This window comes from Capra hircus, chromosome 22 (genome assembly GCF_001704415.2).
Source record: "Capra hircus breed San Clemente chromosome 22, ASM170441v1, whole genome shotgun sequence".
NCBI lineage: Eukaryota > Metazoa > Chordata > Mammalia > Artiodactyla > Bovidae > Capra > Capra hircus.
In genome coordinates, this window is record NC_030829.1 from 16,551,590 (window position 1) to 16,572,884 (window position 21,295).

At 44.7% G+C, this 21,295-nt stretch overlaps 3 protein-coding genes across 6 annotated transcripts in view; 1 reads left to right on the forward strand and 2 right to left on the reverse strand.

The window, feature by feature from the left end:
- BRK1 (BRICK1, SCAR/WAVE actin nucleating complex subunit) lies at positions 422-8,087 on the reverse strand. Its single transcript, XM_005695612.3, has 3 exons — positions 7,835-8,087; positions 1,598-1,680; positions 422-1,326 (listed from the first exon to the last, which is right to left on the reverse strand). The coding sequence occupies exons 1-3, from the start codon at positions 7,950-7,952 to the stop codon at positions 1,300-1,302; spliced, it is 228 nt and encodes a 75-aa protein (XP_005695669.1). The 5' UTR covers positions 7,953-8,087; the 3' UTR covers positions 422-1,299.
- On the forward strand, positions 10,101-13,427 carry FANCD2OS (FANCD2 opposite strand). Of its 2 annotated transcripts, none has more exons than XM_018066744.1 (2): positions 10,101-10,150; positions 12,595-13,427. In XM_018066744.1, the coding sequence occupies exon 2, from the start codon at positions 12,603-12,605 to the stop codon at positions 13,137-13,139; it is 537 nt and encodes a 178-aa protein (XP_017922233.1). In that variant the 5' UTR covers positions 10,101-10,150; positions 12,595-12,602; the 3' UTR covers positions 13,140-13,427. The 2 variants fall into 2 exon arrangements, with proteins under 2 accessions (XP_017922233.1, XP_017922234.1); XM_018066745.1 differs by lacking the exon at positions 10,101-10,150 and adding an exon at positions 10,169-10,373.
- The window catches only part of FANCD2 (Fanconi anemia complementation group D2), a 48,891-nt gene continuing 41,697 nt past the window's right edge, over positions 14,102-21,295 (reverse strand). For all 3 annotated transcript variants that reach the window (XM_005695615.3, XM_018066828.1, XM_018066827.1), the window contains exons 40-44: positions 20,323-20,397; positions 19,480-19,554; positions 17,158-17,304; positions 15,617-15,712; positions 14,102-14,529 (exon numbers count right to left, since the gene is read on the reverse strand). In XM_005695615.3, coding sequence (XP_005695672.3) covers positions 14,449-14,529; positions 15,617-15,712; positions 17,158-17,304; positions 19,480-19,554; positions 20,323-20,397 — 474 coding nt within the window. In that variant the 3' untranslated portion in view covers positions 14,102-14,448. The remainder of the gene's footprint in view (positions 14,530-15,616; positions 15,713-17,157; positions 17,305-19,479; positions 19,555-20,322; positions 20,398-21,295) is intronic.

A 21,295-nucleotide genomic window follows, 5' to 3' on the forward strand; every position in this document is an offset into this window, starting at 1 on the left:
CTGTAAGATGAAGACGCTAAGTCAAAGATCAAACTCAGGGCTAAAGTGGTGTTAGCCTGGCAGGCTGGGAGGGACTGCGAAAAAGCAACAGTGCAGCACTCAGTGAAAAGGGAGACAGGAAAACTTTATGGAGGAGGTTTGCCTTAAGCTAGACCTTCAGTGGCAAATAAGACCTGAATAGGGAAATAACTTCTATGTGACTAAAAGGAAAATTCTTAAAGGGGGTTAAGCCTAGTGGGTTGGCACAAGTTTACAGTAGGCTTTGATGCTAGAATGAAAAGTTTAGACACTTCTGTTTAAATGATTTCCTTTCTAAAAGTAGACATTTTGCTTGTACCTAATAAAACTCACAGTCTGCCATGGATTATAGTTAAACTGTGTAGATGCTGGTATTTCAATACACGGTAAGCATCACACCTGATTCAACACTGTATATTTTATTGGAGTATAAAGTCCCTACATAGTAAGTACTTGGTAAATGTCTGCTGAATGACCAAAGGATTCCCAGGATGAATAAGTTCAAAGTCCAAATATGGGTGCTCCAGCTTGCAAGCCACCTAGGCTTTGATCAAACAGCTACATCTGAAAGTTTTGTTAGATTAAGAATCCCACACATCAGATTTCTGTGGAAGAGGTGCACCCCGTCTCTAGCTCCTCTCCCCACCACAATCACAGCAGACAGATAAAGTTGAGGAGTTTATTAGGGAAATATGAGAGGTAAAGAAACCCCAAGTGACAGACAGAAAACTCTGAAAATGTCCCTTTTCAAGCCAAGTGGGGGCCTGGCCTTGACCTCCCCAAAAGGACAAGACACTGGTGGGTTAGCAACAACATTCTCTGGCAGCCATCTCACCAGGGCATCTCAGTCAGGACTGCTTCCTACCCCCAGCCAAAGGTGGGAAGAAGACAAGGACTGTTTATAGAATCAATGCACAGGCAATGAGAGCTATAAGGAAAGACTGAGAGAGAGAGAGAGAGAGAGGTGGGGAGGACCTTGACAGAGTCCCAGGCTTTTGGCTCTCAGTGCCTCAAAAGTGTTGACATGTACTTCTACAGAACGTTCCTGAAGAGGTAAAATGCCTAACAATGTTTCCAAGAGGTCCCCGGACTCCTCCCCACACGCCACATCACACTTCTGGGTGTGCAGAGCCCAAGGCCACACTTTTGAAAAAAAGAAAAACAAGAATAAGCCCTGTTGTTCTTTAAGGAGAGAGGAAGGAGTTGAAGGCTGCTGGGGCCTTTCCCACGAGAGGCTGCCTGCTGTAAGAGCACACTTCCCAGCAGCAGCATGGCACAGTCCTAGGTGAGGGTTTCACCTTTTGTCACCTGTCAAAGGAAAACTGACAATTAGACAAATTCAAAAGCATTAACAGGGTCTAAAATTTTATTAAATGTTTATATCTAAGGTAGCTGGAGAGTGGTAGAAAAAGGCGACAGCTTCAGAGTCCCAGAAAGCAGGTTTAAGTTCAAGCAAGGTACTTAACTTCTTTAAGCCTGTTTCTGCTTCCAAGTTTTTGCAGCAACAAGTGAGAATGTGCATTCTCTCTCACAGAGCCACGCCTGCCTGATGAGGACGCCCAGTGCCTGGCATACTCACCCTGGCTTCTATGTACTCTATTCTCCGTTCAAGAGCTGTCAATTTCTCGTTTAGTGTTGCGAGCCTTGAGCGACAAGACATATCTGGTAAAAGAAGACAGACGTTCAGGATTAATGCCATTCCAGACACAGACACATGCCAGCCCCCTGAGATGAAGAGGAGGAATGCTGTATCATGCAAGGCACAAATGGGAGCAAGTGGGCAAAGCAAGGCAGTGGGAGGATAAGGTGAGAAGTATCTTAGGAACACAGCTGCTTAGGGAGGATCTGCTTAACCTCCTACCAAATGTGACAGGCAGAGAATACTGCCGCCCGCCAAGATGTCCAGACTTTAATCCCCAGAACCCACAAATATGTATCTCACAGGCAAAGGGACTTTGCAAATGTGGCTGAGGTGAAGGACGTTGAGATTCTGGATTACCCAGATGGACCCCATGTAATCACAAGTCCATAAACATAGACATGAAAGGCACGAGAAAGGCAGAGGAAGGACAAGGGACGTGAGCGGGACTCAACCTGTCATTGAAGGCTCTGAAGATGGAAGGAGGAGGCCATGACCCAAGGGATGCAAGTGACCTTTAGAAGCTGGGCGTGGTCCTTAGTTGACTACCAGCAAGGAAATATGGATCTTATTCTTACAGCTGCAAGAGAATGAGTTCTGCCCACAAGCTATGGGCAAGGAATCAGCTCCTCTCCTAGAGCCTGCAGCTGAGGAGGGAGGCTCTGGGCTGCTGAAGGCAGCTGAAGGCTCTGAGGCTCTGCAATCTGCTGACACTGATTTCAGCTCAGCAAACCACTGCTGGACTTCAGATGCACATGACCTGAGATAATAAACGTACGTGGTTTACGCCACTACCTTTGTGGTAATCTGTTATGGCAGCCATAGAAAACAAAAAACTGATACACCAAGGCTGTGCAGATGGCCACTTGATGATTAATGGGCAAACCGAGAGTCTCCAAGAGAGGGGAAATGACAAGAGGAAGAAAATAATCTTAATAGGGAAGAAAAGCAGAGGCCAAGGAAGCAGCAGACCCTAGAAGGAGAGAAGGTGTGGTGTTGCTGAGCTCGTGGAGGCCTTGCCACGCTGCTGCTCTTGGGGCACTTGATGACCCAACAGCCCCTGCACAGGCCTTTTGGAACAAGAGAAAACCTGGAGAGTATCAAAAACCCTGTGGGGCCTGCCTTCCATCTGCAAACAGTTCCTTTTCTTCCTCTAACTTTTCCAGTCTCTTTTACCACCTCGCCCAAAAGGAAACCTAGACTTGCCCTAAGATAACTTTTCCCCTACAAAACTTCTCTAACAGAAATCACTTGACCACTCTTCCTCCAACTGTTCTCAACATTCCAGGCACGCTAATTATTCCCACCCTCCTCCAACACTGATGTTCAGCCATCACTCAATAATCCTAACTCCTGAAGTTCTAAATATCTGTTCTCCAAGACAATCTCCCACCCAGCGATTTAACACTTAGCTCACAATCCTCCTTTTCAACTCTTCCCTAGATGTTACGCAAAAGTAGTTCAGCACCTAATTTAAGAAATCTCCCACACCCGGATTCTTGGCCTCGACTTTCATTTCATCAAGTCCAAATCTTAACTCATCCTGCCTGTCTCAGCATTCTTCTTCAAGTCAGTTCAAAGTGGACCTCTGAGAGGTCTTTGCCAAGTGGACATAATCCTCCCTCTTCTGTAAGGATTTGCCTATCCTGGACACTGTTCTTTCTTCCTTTAAATATTGGGTTTGTTTTTTTTAAACACCAAAACCAGTCTGTATTGGGGTAAGCCAATTAACGATGTTGTGATAGTTTCTCGTGAACAGTGAAGGGACTCAGCCATACAAATACATGTTCTTGGCAGGGGTGTGGGTTGTGTGTGTGTGTGTGTTTAATCTGCACGTGCTGCTGCTTCTAATTCCCAGGCCCAACAGGACCTAATCTCTTTTCAGCCTGGTTTCTAGAAGCTCAAAGGCTATTCAGAATGAGCATGCATGTTATCACTGACAACCTGTCATTTCCCATAAAAAAAAGTCATGGCCAAAATGAAGGGGTAGGGTGGTGAGAAGGAGGGTTCCTTCCTGGGTGGCTGTTCTGTTCCAGCTCTGTCAATCTGGTGATGAGTCAGAATCCAAGAGCAACACTGTGTTACTGGCCTGCACAGATAAGCACTGCTGAAAATGTAACATGTTGAACTCTAGAAACTTCAGTCGTATTTCAGATTCCATTAAATACATACTGGTTCAAACAAAATACTGGGAAAGCACCTGGCAGCTGGACAAATTTGAAACCACAATGCATTTATATGTACACTATCATCAGACTGTAACTGAAAATGCCATATGTCCTCATCAGGGTGTTTAACGGTGTGCATACATGACCACCGCTAACAAATGCCAGTTATCAAACAATTTCTTTAAACTCTTACTGCACATAACTTCAGCCTACAAAAATCAACACTGTCTTTCTCATAAGATCTTATTTCGCCAAAGTGAAAGTGTTAGTCGCTCAGTTGTGTCTGATTCTTTGCAACCCTACTGACTGTAGCCTACCAAGCTCCTCTGTCCAGTGGATTCTCCAGGCAAGAATACTGGAATGGGTTGCCATTTCCTTCTCCAGGGGATCTCCCCAGCCCAGGGCTCGAACCCAGGTCTCCTGCATTGCAGGCAGACTCTTTATGGACTGAGCCACAAGGGAAGACTTTATTTCTCCAACAAAATTCGAAACCTCTTAAAAGCGGCTCTGTCCATTTATTCTTATTTATTCCTTTCTCACAGCATCTGACACACAGCTGGAGTCACAACAGGCAAGTAATATTTGTTGGCTAACTATTAAGAAAATAAAGATTTAAAAATAGCTGCACACTCTATTTTTTTGGTTACATGTCTCTGCATGTATTAGCTTCAGAGTCAGGAAAAAAGGTATAAAAATAAAAAGCTATTATTTGTAGCAATCTATTTTTAGAAACTTCACCATTCAAAGTGCAGAATAGGCCTAGTGTTAGGATGCTTGTGTACATCATGATACGTGTGTCCTCAGGTCCCAGTGGTCCTCCCATGCTCAAAGAGAAAACCACAAATGGATCAAAACCCTACTCTCACCAGCCAGAATCACAGGGTAGAGCTGTTCAGTCATTAGGTATCCTGGAAAAACAATTCCCTCTCCAAAGCACATGGCCTACACAGCCTACTATGGTCAGGGCGAGAACTGTAGGTTTGCTGCCATTTTCAAAGAGCTATAGCTGCCCCCTTAGAGGAAACACCTGCTACACCTCTGTGCCACCAGATCACATTACTCACATGATACAAGCCCCCCGGGCACACATCAGAATGGAGGAGTTGTGCAAATGGCTTAGAATGGGAAAATACATCCCACACTCATCCATCCTGAGTCATCCAATGCCAAGACAATGTACTCACCTCTCTTTATGATTTGTCCAGTTTCTCAGCCTGTTGGTCTTTGTCTAAACTCTTATATCGTGATATCGTCAATCTCTGGGACCTTGCCTCAGGTATATCTAACTGCCAAGTCAAATTGCTTTAACCTTTAATTGTGCTTCCTAATTATTCCTACTTGTAATTAACTTCTCTTTTCTTTAAAAGGGCTAAATCCACTTTCTAATATCTTCAAAAATCACCTAGTAATTACTAATGTTAGGCCATTATCCCCACCTTAAAGGAAAACAATGGCCAAAGCCCAGGGAAGCCATTTCTTCCAGCTCCTGAAAGATTGGAATCCTGTGTGTCTATTTCCTTAGTCTAGGACTTGCTGGAAACTAAAAAAAGAGAGAGAGAGAAAAGTCTTTGTTTTCTGTCTGATAAAATGTAACTCACATGTATTTGATAAAATCTCACAGCAGCATATATTTCCTTGCTTATATAGCAAGAAAATAGACATTCTCCTCCACAAACTCTAAGCTCAAATGCTTCCCAAGACTCACCAACTAAAACTACAGTAACATGCCAAAAATTTTATGTCAGAGATGAATGCATGTTTACTATACGTTTATTAATATGATTGAAAGTGAAAGTCGCTCATTCGTGTCCGACTCTTTGCAACCCCATAGACTGTATGTAGCTTGCCAGGCTCCTCTGTCCATGGAATTCTCCAGGCAAGAATACTGGAGTGGGTGTAGCCATTCCTTTCTCCAGAGGCTCTTCCCAACCCAGGAATCGAACTGGGGTCTCCCACATTGCAGGTGCATTCTTTACCAACTGAGCCACCGGCAAAGCCCAAAAATACTGGAGTGGGCAGCCTATCCCTTCTCCAGGGGATCTTCCCAACCCAGGAATCAAACCGGGGTCTCCTGCATTGCAGGTGGATTAATATGATTAAATGCTCAGAAACAAAGTTATTACGTTATCTACATACAAACTGGGGGAACTGTTATGAAAAACAGCCCCAGTTTAACTTACTTTAGATGCTTGATTTACTGAATTGACATTCTTAATACTCTGTTAGGATATTCTGTGTCTACGTATCAGATATTAACTCCTACCATATAAACGAAGTCTTTTACTTCTGGTTTTAAAAGTAAAGGCTCTCAGGACTTCCCTGGTGGTCCGATGGCTAAGACTCTGTACTCCCAATGCAAGGAGCCCAGGTTCAATCCCTGGTCAGGGAACTAGACCCCACATGCCACAACTAAAGATCCCAGTTGCCTCAACAAAGGTCGAACAGCACAGCCAAATAAATAAATATCTTTTAAAAAGTAAAAATTCTTTGTCAGTTATTTGTCCAACCATGTCCACTGCCTCTCCAGTCTAAGCTAAAGTTTCAAAGATGCCATTATGTCATCACTCTATCCCTCCCTGTGCATGGAATATTTTGTTTTATCTGGTCCTTCCTCTAAGGAAAAGTTATGAGTATAAAGTGCCTTAAAGAACCCCCGTAACAGTTCAGCTCTCTAGGGAACCAGAAGAGACAATCAGGAGAACTAACACTGGAAGAGTCTGCATGGAACTTTAAAAAATAATTTCAGGCTACATGGGCTCTATGATTTCTTGACTATCATTTCCTATTACAACCACTACAGTTAAGTTATACGTGTGAATCTGTGTCACTGATACAAAATTTATCCTATTCTTGTCTCTCATTAATACTGACATCACTCCCACTCCCTGAGTGAGGAAATCCACCACACCAAGACATCTTGTATGTAAATATATTAAAACATAAACAATATTCTGCTTTGTTCTGAAGCTGTCATTATTTCATCTTCAAGACAGAAATTCTTTAAAGGCAGGAAAATGATGCTTTTTCCCCCACCGAGCCTGAGACAGCCTTGTACTCAAGACGGTTTCCCTTGCGGATGCCTTCTGATCAAACTTTTGCTCTGTCCTTAGACTCCTTAGGATGTGCCAAGTTATCCAGCTAGAAAATAATTCCTTTTGAAATCTTTTCTTATACATCACTGACCCCTCCTTAATCTTAACCATTTAACACTGCTGAGAGAATGCACCAGAAGCACACCAGCTGGAAAAATGTCATTCCCACTCCTTATGATGACATAGAAAGTCTACCGAGTGCTCAGTTCTGTCAAAGAAACACTTGGAGAACAGGAGGTAGGGGTCTCTGCTACGGTCTTGCTGTCCAGAAGGATGTGGGACAAAGCGGAAAGAATTTAGGACTGTCACGAGTAGGCTAATGCCTAGGAAAGATTTTGCTAGAAGAAGAACACCCACTGTTGGTTTCATACTAGCAACACAGAGATGTCCATAGCGTGACAAGATGTGGACCTTACTTTGCCCTCATCTGCTCCCGCTCAGCACAGGACAAGAACGGACTGACAGGAGGGGCCGGAGGGGCGACTAGAAGGCTCGACCCGAAAGGAGATGGGAAACCTCTAGAGTCTTTACAGGGCAGTGACAAGATCTTGTTGCGTTCTGAGAGCCAAGTAGGAACTGGAAACGAAGCACAGAGGAGGAAGGGAGGCGACTGAAGAGAAGAAAAGGCGCAGACGAAGGACGGGTTGCCAGGACGTGTCCGGGAAAAGGAAAGAAAGACTCGATAATGGATCTGGGGTAAAGGCAAAGCTGCCGATGAGCTCAGTCTGGGGCAGGATAACCCCTCAGGGACTATCCAGTGGAGCCCGGGGTCAGGGCGAGAGGGAGAAGGTGCGGCCTGAAGGAGGAAGCGAACATCAGCAGGAGCCTAGGGCACTCAAGACTCCCCTTCAAAGCTTCTCAGCGCCCTCCCTCAGCGGGCTTCCCTCTTCCCAGCCTCCCCCTGCTCGCCCGCTGACCGAATGAGTTGAGAAAGTCTGCGATTTTCTTGATGCTGCTGGTGATGACCTCAATGTACTCCCGGTTCGCCCAGTCCTGGTGAATCTCCCGCTGCACCGGATCCTCTTGTCCCGCCATGGCCGCTGCCTGAGGAGGCGCGACTGCGCAGGCGCCTCGACCCTCCAGGCCGCCAGGGCGCCTGCGCCGCTCTCCCCACCCTTGCTTGGGTACCCACGAATCCTAGGGCCTTGTGGCGCGCCTGCGCATTGTCAAGTCCTCGGTGGCGTCTTCGCTTTGCTCCCACGCCCCTGAACAGACCCGCCCCAAGCCGACAAGGAAAATAGGGTGCGCAGACGCAAAGATCCCCTCAATTACCCACCTCCGTCTCTGGCGGTTATGGTCGTTGCGAGGGGTGGGGGGCGCATGTGGCCGCATTCACCCCTTCTCTCAAGTGATCCAAAGTAAGCTTGCGAGCTATATCCAAACCAAGCTGGGCATAGCCAATTAAACCACATTAAATACAAATCATTTTTAAAATGCCTTTTAAACAACAGAACATGATGTACCACTTCGCAATTATCAAATGAACAAAATGTTATTTTTTTCAGTTATGAGGAGGCTGAGGGGAAATCGGTAAACGTCGAAATTAGCTGATCACAGTGTAAACTGACAGTCTCTTCAGAAGGAAATTTGTAAATTGAAAGCAAGAGCTGTACACATTTTCAAAGTTTTTGAAATATTTAACAAAATTATTGAAAACACTTTCAGCGCAGAGGTGTTCTTTGAGATAATCTGTTTTTTAAAAAATCTCAACAGTTGGGGAATGGCTAAACATTGGTATAGCCACTCAGAGCAGTATTATGCAGTCATTTAAATGCTGATCAGGAAAAATACTATGGCAGCATAACAGATGATAAATTGAAACGGAAAACAAAATACACTTTTTTTAAAAAATTGCAACTATGCAAAATTATTCAAGAGGAAAATAAACTTACTGGGGTAAAAAGTGGTAAGTTAAAATATTTTGTCTCTTCCAAGATTCATCATTCTCTGTCCCTTTCCCTTCTCTGCCACCAACCTTCTCCAACTCTCTCCACTTCTCTCTCCTTCCACAGGGACACACATACACACAGTGGGCATCTGACAATCCTTGACAAGTCCCTCAAGACTATTTGGTCTTCCAAACCAGGATCTCAGCCTGACCCCATCCTGAAGATGCCCAGTCTCTCCCCTTCAGCTTCACCTAGGGTCACACAAACCGGACAGCTGTTTGCGCTGTGTTCCGTGGGTTCACAAAGTGCATGGGCGGTTTTTGGATAAGGGAAGGCAGGTGGGCCATTAGTTAATTCTTCCTACAAATACTGCCCCCTGCCAGGCACTGATAGTCAGGCACTGTGGATATAGGAGTCAACTGGGTAGACCTCCCTTCCCCCAGCCTTAAAGAGTAATTGTTTGCAATGAAGTTAAAAAGTAGCCAAATCACTCTTTTACTAAGGTGAAAGTGTCAGTTTAGAGTTGACTCACTGGAAAAGACTCTGATGCTGGGAGGGATGGGGGGCAGGAGGAGAAGGGGATGACAGAGGATGAGATGGCTGGATGGCATCACGGACTCGATGGATGTGAGTCTGAGTGAACTCCGGGAGATGGTGATGGACAGGGAGGCCTGGCGTGCTGCGATTCATGGGGTCACAAAGAGTCGGACACGACTGAGCAACTGAACTGAACTGAGAAGGAGAATCTTCCTTTTTGAAGTTTAACAGAAAGCAAAGTTTTTGGTTGGGAAGTCAAGGAGAGATGTATTTTTCTCCATCTTGACAGGGGGGCACCTGTCTGGGTCCTTGCACTGGGATTAGTCAATGCAGCCACAAAAGCCTTCAGAACTCGGGGTAACTCAGAGCAGCGTTTAAAGGGTAGCGCTAACCTTTTAATACTAACCACAGCTCCCCCCTCCCCTGACATTTATGCAGGCAGGTTCCTGGCCAGTCTTTGAAATGGGCTCCGTAGTCCTCTCTGACCAGATAGATCAAAGGCACATCGCTGTGGCGAGGTGGGGAAGAGGTGGAGGGGAACAGAATTCAGTTCAGCACTCCTGAAGGCTGAATCCCGGACCAGGTGTTCCAGTGAGATGGGAACTCCGAGCGAGCGGGGCGCTTCGATACCCCCCTCACCGCGCCCCTTCCGCGGTTCGGGCTCTCCCAGCTCCCCGCCCCCCCACCGTCACCCCGCCGCCACGGTCCTGGGTCACAAAGGTTGTTGCCAAGCACCCGGTGGAGAAAAGATGCGGCTAGGGAACAGCCGCCGCCACTCTGGAGCGTGAGGCCCGCGGAGTTCAGCAGGTGAGACCACGGCCCGGATGGTGGGACCGGCCCGGGCTCCCACCACCACCTCCACCTCGGCCAGATCCATCTGGCCTCTGCCCCGGGGTAGGGATCCCCGGGGGACAAGCCCCTCTTCTGACTGGGAGGGGGAGCCTGCTCCTCTCAGGGCAGCTCCAGCCCCTTGGGATCCCAGTTCATAAGGACCTCAGCTGCACTTTGACGCTGTCTTCCCCGTTCCCAGGTGCGGAAATGAAGGGACCAAGTTTCTTGACATGGGAGGAAGGGTATGAAGGGAAAATCTTTGGGGCTAGAAGCAGGTGTTCCCTACCTGGGAGCTCTTAAGAGCAGCTTGAACAGACTGACTAGGTTCAAATCCTCCTTAAGTGGATGATGGAGACTCGTGGCTGGTAGGAGTGAGTGGTGAACTAGCTTTATTTGATCCTTATGTAAAAGTGGTGTAAGGGACCTGGGGTCAGACTCCCTCTTTCACCCCATGTTGGTTCTGCTGAGTATTTCGGCTGGACATTTGATAAAGTCTTTTCCCTCTGGCCCTATTTCCTCTCAAGAGACAAGAAGGGCTCCTGGATTTTTTTTTCCCGTATCATATATTCAGAGTTAACACTCTCCACCCCCACCTTGCCTTGATGGGGTACCAGAGCAGACCTGATCCTGGATGTGTGCTCTTAGGGTCAGAATATCAAGTACCAGAAGCCTTTCACAGGCTGTTTCAAACAGATAACTATCCCTTGGTTGTCACTTTCTCATCCTAAGGCAGTCCAAATATTTGAACACAGTATGCACAAAAGCTTGCATACCTCAGGAGAAACATTCCCAGCTGGAGGAATCAGGGGCAGGTCTTCTGTTTCAAATGTCACCAACAATTCTCTTTTCAAAACAAAACTTCACTGTCTCACAAACTATGGTGAGGGTGTCAAAGTTCTCCTGGGCCATTACTGGGTGGGATGGGATCCCATTTGCTGCTACCTTTGTGGAATAGTGAAGATACAGAGAAATACACTTGACTAGAAAGAAAAGGGTCTGCTATGCCCCTTATCATAGTAGTTAGGTGCTGAATAAATGTTACATCGCTCTTGAATTCAGTGAAATCCTTTTTATACTGACAATTTTAAAGTAGAAAGATGAAAAAAAAAAAAGTAGAAAGATGGAAAGTCTAAATCCTATTTGGGTAAATTTTGAGTTAGCAACATATCCTCCATGCCTTTTCCTTTATCTTCAAAGAAGAAAGGAAAAAATCTCAACCAGTGGGTCTTTCACAGATAAGAAAAAAAACAAAGACAAAAACATACCCAGTGAAGTGAAAGTCGCTTAGTCATGTCTGACTCTTTGCGACTCTATAATTCTGTATAGTCCATGGAATTCTCCTGGCCAGAACACTGGAGTGGGTAGCCATTCCCCTCTCCAGTGGATCTTCCCAACCCAGGCTTCGAACCCAGGTATCCTGCATTGTAGATGGATCATTTACCAGCTGAGCCACCAGGGAAGCCCAAGAATACTGGAATAGGTTGCCTATTCCTTCTCCAGCGGATCTTCCCGACCCAGGAATTGAACCAGGGTCTCCTGCATTACAGGCAGATTCTTTACCAGCTGAGTTACCAGGGAAGCCCAAAAAACACATAGGAGAACCAGAAAAATCTTTAAAAACTAAAAACGGACCAGTCCTGGGAACTTTTCCCCCTCCTGCCTGGTGTAATTCCTCTGAGGTGGTGTATAAGTACCTCAGGGATCTGAGAGAGCTGGTCACTTGTGTCGAAAGAGGTTCTGATCTTCTGACTGTCCATAATTAAGAATAGTAAAAGCTGAAGTTCTTTAAAGAAAAAGTGTAAGTTCTCAAACTGTAAGGCGCATCAGACTCCCTTGGAGGCTTTGTTTAAGTGCAGAATGCAGGGGACCCAAGAATCTGCATTTCTTCCATGTTTCCACAGGATGCTTAAGGCACCAGTCCCAGACTCATACTTTGAGAACCAACGGTATAAAGTACATGTGATTTAGTCACAAATATCTGGTGAGCTAGGCCTTTCTGAGCACCCATCCACAAATAATGTCTCACCATCGAGTGCCAGCAGCCTCTGCCACCTGAGAGGCACAGATTCTGTCTTTAGCAGTTATCAACACAGCACAGATCCTAATATCAAGCAGGGCTACTCTTTTGGACAAACCCATTTCCTCATCTGTACCATGGGTAAAAACCTACCTTCAGAGGCTTGTGATTAGGTTTAATAAAGTACACACAGCAGTTACCAGATTCAATACTTGTCACTATCCTCTACTGCCCTTTATAGAATTACTTGTATCCTAACAAGTACTGGAATCTGTTCATGAGAACTAAAGAGTAAGGTAAAGTTAATACTGAGACAGAGATGTGAATTTGAACAGCCCTACCCTGTTAGCCTTTCCCTAACAGCATGCTAGGGAAATTCCATGTTCTGATTCCTCTCCTCTAGGACTGTCAATGGCAGGATACCAGCTCTGGTCACCATGGACCCCACTGGATGAGAGCTTCCAATGGCTGCGGCATACAACACCTACCCCTTCCTCCAAGCACCCCTTTAGGGCTTCCCCCTGCTTTCCACATACCCCTTCTGACCTTGAAGTGCAGCTGTGCTTTCAAGAGGTCACTCTAGTCCTAGACAGCCCATTCCTGGAGCCTGGGGTGAGTCCCAAGTTGCCCTGTCACACGTCAGAGCTCCGAACCATGAACAACAAGAAAGGGCTGGTCAGGAAGCCTCAGCCTGTCCGCCTCAGTGGAGTGGATTCTGTCTTTGGCAGGGTCATCACGGCTCAGCCACCAAAGTGGACTGGGACCTTCAGAGTTTCAGACAAGTCAGCCTTCTGCAAAATCATTAGCCGGGAGCACCAGTGGCCCACTGGACTTAAGGAACCTCAGATTCAGATGACAGTGACCATGTGCAAACAGATGTTACGCTCCATCCTCTTGCTGTATGCGACATACAAGAAATGCACCTTTGCCTTGCAACATTCCAAGTAAAGGGTCCCATCTGATCCCTGTTCCTAACACCATGTCTTTCGCTATGTGCTTGAAGCTTACGCAGAGCTGTCCCTGCAAAGGAAACTGTGCTTGCCCCAGCTATTTTGCTTTTCAGTCAGGCAGTGACAATTCAGGAGCCCCTCTCCTCCCTTTCCCTCCAAAAATGGGCCAGTGACCGAGCAAGGGAGGAGAACATTTCCACTGTAAAGCTGAACAACCATTTGAAAGAGAGTCAAACTAGCACCGACATGTACATGTGATAAAGAACCATTAAACCATATACACCAATGAGCCTACTGTGAACTCATTTCAACACTAAAACCACAATGAGGTGGAGAAACAAAGAATGTCAAGGACGGAAATTATGGATTCCTACATACATGAGGATGAAGGGGTCAAAAATGTGTATGTAGGTCAATGATTAAATAACCTCCCCACCAAAAAACAACATAAAAGCCTAACCAGCCACACCCTAACATTACTGGAGAGTATGAAAGTAGGTAGAAATATTAACAGATATTAAATATTAACAGTCTGGCACTGAAATAAGAGAGCAGAAGACATGAAGAGTTCCCCATTTTAGCTGAAGTGTATGCTTAATGTTCTATTTTTAATCAACTACAAGTAATTTTGTAGTTTTCTTGTAACTAGATTATACGTATAACTCAGAATAATGTGGAAATAAAAATTATTTATGCAAAGTTAACATGAGTTGGATGCTGCCCTTTTCACCTTTGTCTTATATGTCTACATAACCACCAAAAAATTTAAAATGCAGCCAAACATGTGACTTTCTTTGAGCACTTAAAGAAATCTGTCACTCCTCCAAAAAGATCACAAATGTGTTTTCATCTCAAATAAGACAGTCCTTTTAATAGGGAACATATGATTTTAATTCTCCATTATTTCTCTGCACAAACTCCAATTCAGTCCCACCTATGAAGGAAATTCCAAAAGGTAGCTGAGGCAGAACTTAGAATTTATTTGAAAACTGGTACAAGCTTAAATTGTAGAATAAATACAGAGTTTCAAAACTAGCTCCCAAAGCCTAGAATTATGACTGTTCTGCCGTGTTCACCCAAATGGGTAAGCAATGCTACGTTCGTCTTTAACAGAGTAGACATTAAGCCACCATCTGTAACGTTAGTAGACAATCCGTGAAATCCACAATTGAGTTGATTCAATGGAACTCCCTCTTTAAGGACAAAATAGGATGCTTGCAGTCAGAAAGGCAGACCGGTAGCATCTGTAACCCTGAACACTGTGGTGAGTGGCTGGCAAAGACGGGGAAGGAGCACCTTTCTGTAGCCTAATCAGAGTCATCATCACTCTCATCTTCATCACTCTCTCGCTCCTTTTCTCCATCACTTGCTTTATCTTCTTCGCCACCCTAAGAGGCAAAGGATAATTATTTGAGGTCATCTGAGCAACCCCATGGCTTGCAACACTGCTCCCACAGCATGTACAACTACACTGTTTCACTGTTAAAACCAATGATAGGTTTAAACCATTCTTTTGAGAAAAGAATCAGAGGCTGCCCCATTCTCGTATCATGGCCTTGAAGCCAAGATGATAGAGAGAGCCATTTTGATACTGACTTAGGCCATTCAGCAACCCAACCATGTGTTATTTTTAAATAAGCCCACAGCCCTCCAGCACTATAGCATGTATGTGACAGAGGAGTAAAATGGGCTTTCAGTATAGAATGAAATGTTGGTTAAATTCAAAATGCAATAGGAATCCAGCATAAGATTCTCTCTGATCTGCAAAATCTAATCTGAGAGGTTTGCTTAGGACAAAGCATCAAAGTAATAGAATATTGTCTGCCTCAAACTTTTTTATGAGAACAAGGTAGAGGTAGTCGATACAAATAAAACAGAGAACCATGTAATAAAATAATTTTTCATACTAAGTGATCTTTTTGCAGCCTCAAATGGCATTACAAATTGTATCCAGAGCAGGGTTCTTAAATCTGAGATTCTCGATATCTATAACCTGCCCAGATTGTAAGAACTTTTATAAATATATTTTTCTCTGCTTTAAAATCCCAACAGCACCAGGAGGAGCCCAGGAGAGCATAAGGACTGCCACTGTGATTTCAGTCCTCCGCGGTGCAGCTTTCGGTTCTGGCTTTGGCTTTTACATCCCTATTTTGCATATTCAAACAACATGCTTAAATGGTTTAACTCATTCTTCTCAACACACACAAAACACTTTGACCTCTTCCTATCTCCCCTCTAGAATGGTTTCAGATACGAATTCAGGGAAAATAAGAGGCTATAATGGAAGGGAATTTTCAACTGTATAACATACAGCACAACTTGAGATACTCAAGAGTGATTATAACATTGTGTGTGTGTGTGTGTTTTCTGGCCCTCACAGAATTCACCTAAGTGCAGAAGCCTTTTTTAGAGGGAATAGAGATGGCCACAGAAGGAAGTAATTATAAACTTGGGCAGGAGAAGTCCTGCACGCACCTCTGCTCCTTGGCTCTCTGAGACCTGGAATGATGTCTCACCCTCACTCTCATTTGCAGTGCTCTCCTGGGAATTCTGGGATATAATCTCTTCACCCTGAATGTGAATGGGCCAAGACAAATGGTGGGTTATAATGATCACACATGGGTCTCAAGGGCAGAAAGGCTCAAGTTTATAGGCAAGGCAAAGAAAGTCATTCAAATATGATCAAACATAGACACCAACCTGTGATCCAGCAGGTAGAGAAGTGATAATCAACCCAAGGCTTCTAAGATGCTTCTGGCTCTCACACAATATGTAGTTTTACAAAAGAGTCATCTTTGTATTCTAGTATCATACTAGTTTTACAAGGCTAGATTGTATTGGTGACTCTTTCAGGTAATGCTCAATACGATTCTAAACTTTCTCAAATAGCTTAAACTATGTGAACGTGAACATCAACACATCAACTATATACAGGGCTTCCCTGGTGGTCCAGTGGTTAAAAATCTGCCTGCCAATGCATGGGACACTAGTTCAATCCCTGGTCTGGGGATATCCCATATGCCTCAAGCACGTGCAGCAATTAATTACTGAAGCCCAAGACCCCTGGAGCTCAAGCTCCACAATAAGGAGCCACTGCGGTGAGCAGCCTGTACAAAGCAACTAGAGTAGCCCGTTTGCTGCAATGAGAGAAAGCCCTCAAGCAGCAACGAAGACACAGCACACCCAACAATAAAAATAAATAACTTCTAAAAATTAAATCTAAAAAAAAAAATCCGTACCAATCACAAATGGCCAATTAGAGGCTGAAAGATAGTATACTAAAATGGTTTAGGAATACCAAATCTGGATGAAGACTGTTTGGACTCAAACCCTTTCTCCACTCATATTGCTGAATGGCAAGTTACTTAACCTCTCTGAGCTTCAATTCTCATAGTAACAAGAGTATCTACCTAATAACACTGATGTAAAGAAAGGAAGCTAACTCTCTGGGGATTTATTATTTTCATGTATAAATTATGAGACTCAGATATTCTAAACATGAACGAGAAGGGCTTGGGCTATATTTGAAAAATGGTGTTACACCAAAGAAATAGTATAAACAATACAAGATTTCAGCCCGTCAGTCAGACAATTGAAAGAACTAAGAAATGCTTACTTGTTAAAATCAGTCAGAAAAAAAAAATCAGCACAGAGAATAATTTCAGGAATAGAACAGACTGGTTTTAGAGTGAAAAAAACAAAACTAAACAACAAAAAAAAGTTTCTCCATAGTTGTAGAAAAAGGTTTTCCTGATCTGCTTCTCTGAGGCCTTTCTTATTAATACATCAATGGTATGTTTTGGTGCCTCTGCTGCTGCTGCTGCTGAGGGGTGCAACTTGCAACCAGGGCCCAAGAGCAAAGTAACCTTAAGAGCTAAACAGTCACTTAAGAGAAAAGCAGTTTTGAGTATTGAGAGAGTGGAGCTTAGGTCACCTTCCTTAGATACTTTCCAATGCTCTCACAAAGAACAGAAGAGAAGAGAAGAAGATTATCATTGGCAGGGTCCCAGGCTTACCTGCAAGTCCCGATTTTTAAGATTGCCCAGCCAGAAAGCCTCTCTGCAATTGTTGAGGATAAGCATGGCTTTCACTCGGCAAACTAACAGTTCCAGGGTCTTTTTGAGCAAAGGCACGTGTTTGGTGAGTTTTGTGTCCTGGCGAATCTGAATGGAAACAAATGCAACCAATTCATCCGCATTTATCATTGTGCTTTCACATTTCCTATACAGAAACTTTCGAACTCCTAACACCCTGAACACTCAACAAGAGCATAAGCCCTGTCGGTACAGACCAGAGACACATTCCCCAAATAGCAGTTTGATAGAGTACTCTGAAAATTCTCCAAGCCAGGCTTCAACAATATGTGAACTGTGAACTTCCAGATGTTCAAGCTGGTTTTAGAAAAGGCAGAGGAACCAGAGATCATATTGCCAACATCCACTGAATCATCGAAAAAGCAAGAGAGTTCCAGAAAAACATCTATTTCTGCTTCATTGACTATGCCAAAGACTGACTGTGTGGATCACAATAAACTGTGGAAAATTCTGAAAGAGACAGGAATACCAGACCACCTGACCTGCCTCTTGAGAAACCTGTATGCAGGTCAGGAAGCAACAGTTAGAACTGGACATGGAACAACAGACTGGTTCAAATAGGAAAAGGAGTACGTCAAGGCTGTATATTGTCACCCTGCTTATTTAACTTCTATGCAGAGTACATCATGAGAAACGCTGGACTGGAAGAAACACAAGCTGGAATCAAGACTGCTGGGAGAAATATCAATAACCTCAGATATGCATATGACACCACCCTTATGGCAGAAAGTGAAGAACTAAAGAGCCTCTTGATGAAAGTGAAAGAGGAGAGTGAAAAAGTTGGCTTAAAGATCAACATTCAGAAAACAAAGATCATGGCATCTGATCCCATCACTTCAGGGCAAATAGATGGAGAAACAGTGGGGACAGTGGCAGACTTTATTTTCGGGGGCTCCAAAATCACTGCAGATGGTGGCTGCAGCCATGAAATTAAAAGACGCTTACTCCTTGGAAGGAAAGTTATGACCAACCTAAACAGTATATTAAAAAGCAAAGACATTACTTTGCCAACAAAGGTTCATCTAGTCAAGGCTATGGTTTTTCCAGTAGTCATGTATAAATGTGAGAGTTGGACTGTAAGAAAGCTGAGCATTGAAGAATTGATGCTGTTAAACTGTGGTGTTGGAGAAGACTCTTGAGAGTCCCTTGTACAGCAAGGAGATCCAAGCAGTCCATCCTAAAGGAAATCAGCCCTGAACATTCATTGGAAGGACTGATGTTGAAGCTGAAACTCCAATACTTTGGCCAACTCATGCGAAGAGCTGACTCATTTGAAAAGACCCTGATGCTGGAAAAGATTGAAGGTGGGAGGAAAAGGGGACGACAGAGGATGAGACGGTTGGATGGCATCACCGACTCAATGGACGTGAGTTTGAGTAATCTCCGGGAGCTCGTGATGGACAGGGAAGCCTGGCGTGCTACAGTCCATGGGGTCACAAAGAGTCGGACACGACTGAGCGGCTGAACTGAGAACACTCTGAAGAGAATGGTAGCTGTCCTTTAAGCTAAAGCAGCTTAGAAGACATATCACCAATACCTCTCAGTTCCTTATCATAATCTCTCATTGATCAATTATCAATGAATTTACCTAAAATATTCTTGAACACATATTATACTGACATTAATCAATAGAAAGTAACCCTTTTTAGTGGAGGGAGTCCTTAAAATTCCACTGTTCAGCACCTTAAAAATTTAGAAGCAGGGGAGGAAATGAATGACAGGCACTGGGTGGAAGAATCACAGGCTTGCCAATGACTTCACAATTCCCCAGTTCTGTGCCCCTTCAGACAAAAAGTGACAAGGGCTCAACTGTACACTTTAAGTGGAAAAGTCCTTGAATGCTAAAATATTCTCAGAAGAGACAGATGTGTTCCTTGACTAGGAAATAATACAGCAGAAAAGCTCTAAAAACAGCTGCTTTTAGAACTCCTCGTCTCCAGTAGAATCATCACTTCCATAATACTCCTCCTGCCCAGAGTATGGTACGTAGTTACACACCCACCAACATTCTCTCACTAAAGAAGAGGCCCTAGAAGAAACAGGGCTATGGAGTTGGAGTCAAATTTCAGATGCAGAATTTCCCTCACGATGATTACCCAATCTCAGCCAGCAACTGAGGCTTTGACCACTCTGATAAACTGCCGTTGGACAGACATAGCCTCAGAAATAAAGACTTAAGAAGGGTAAAAAAGGAAGACGGCACCACAGACTAAACCAACAGTTGTGGCCTGCTTTCCCTCTTACCTTGGAATGCCCACACAGGTGATGAAGCAGTCTCGTGCTCAGCTGGAAGGCTTCCAGTAAGCTCAGAACATCTTTCTACAACCAACAACATGCACAAATGCCAAATGAAACATTCTCATTTCATTTTACGTGCAAGATATCCTTGCAACCAAGAGTACCAGAGGATCAAGCCTCAGGTTCCAGCCATAGATGGATAATCGTCTCTTTTTCAAACTGAGGTAGTGCTGATTTAAAAATTTTACAAGTTTCAGGTGTACAACACAGTGATTCATAATTTTTCAAGTTTATATGGATTTGGCCCTCAAACAGAAGGAGGAGTACTCACTGGCTGTCCTCCCTCTTTCTCTTTCTGAGCTATGCGGGACCAGCGGAATATTTTGAGAGTGTTCTGCAAAGTTCAACTTGGTAAATATATGCAAGAAATCATCTCCTGACTTGTCTGGCAGTCTAGTGGTTAGGACTCCAGGCTTACAGTGCAGTTTATGACACAAATGAGTTTTCTTTCCTTTTTTGGTAATTCCTGATATCAGACCCAGAGAAGTACACAGAAACAAATGACACACTAATATGTGAGGTCCTGGGACTGCAGTAGCATAATAAAATCAGGCTTAAAGAAACAACCATCCTCAGCTCTGGAGCAGAGGTCGGGAGGTGGGCCCACTAGCGAATCGTCAGTCTTCCACAGGCGTCTCAGGGAGAGCTGGTGGCCAGCGGCGCCTGCGTCAGTGTGTGGCCAGAGCCGGGCTGCGGGGGCTGTCCCCGTGGCCGCCCAGGAGCCACTGTGGACAGACTTTCTGCGCCACTCCGCAGAGCTTGCCTGTGCTCTCTGCTCTCAGTGCTTACCCGGTGTTTTCTAAAACTGAAGTCTAGGAGCGGCATACACTGCTTCAGAAATGCTTCCACAAAGAGACGCCCGTACTGAGGAAGAGAAGAAAAGCTGGTGAGGACCTCTCGCTGAGGTCTTTCGTGGGAGATGCCCCTGCCTGAGACGGCATAGCATTTCCCAGATCAGAGGGTTTATTTTCTTTTATATGTAAAAAGTAAATCGGAAAGGGTTCAAAAGGTTAATCCAGAGAATACAGCTTAATGCAAAGGCTAAACAGGCCTGTTGCGTCCTGAGTTAAGCAGCCTTACCTGCCGCACACACAGTCAATGTGCGGGGCATTGCTCAGCTTGAGAATGAGGGCACAGAGGAACTGAGGGGAGCCCCAGCTCCCAGAGGACAACTTACTCTCAAAAGGAATAAACAGGGTAGAGCTGAGGAAGCACAGGACCAAATGCCCGATTCACCCATCAGGAAAGGGACTCCCCCCTCTCAACCATCCCTCACACTGGCACCAGTGGGGGCTGTGAGGAAAGAGGAACAAGAAGCCAGGAGACAACAGTATGGGGCACCATCCACTGGAAGGAACCGCTGGGAAAGGGGAGAAGCATTCTCCCTGCTGCCTTCCTTAGCTCTTAACCCAATGTGTTTATCACCAAATCTAGGGCTAATCCAGGATATCCCCCTGGAGGATACCAGAAGGCCAGCTCCCACATCGATGAGGCCACCCACGGGCTTTAAAGAGGACTCACCCACTCCTCCTTCCCTCCTGTTGACTGGGAAGGAATGGCAGGGAGTGACTACTGCTCCTTAAGCCAATCATCCTAGTTCTAAGTTTTCAAACTCATAGGAAAATTGACTTCTCTGGGTTATCCAATTAATATAGGAAAACATATCCGTGGTCTCTTCTAGACTACCTATCAGCAGAGATTCTGGAGACTGGCTTGTGGGCAAGGTATTAAGCAATTCCACTCAGCTGACCCAAAGGAAGAA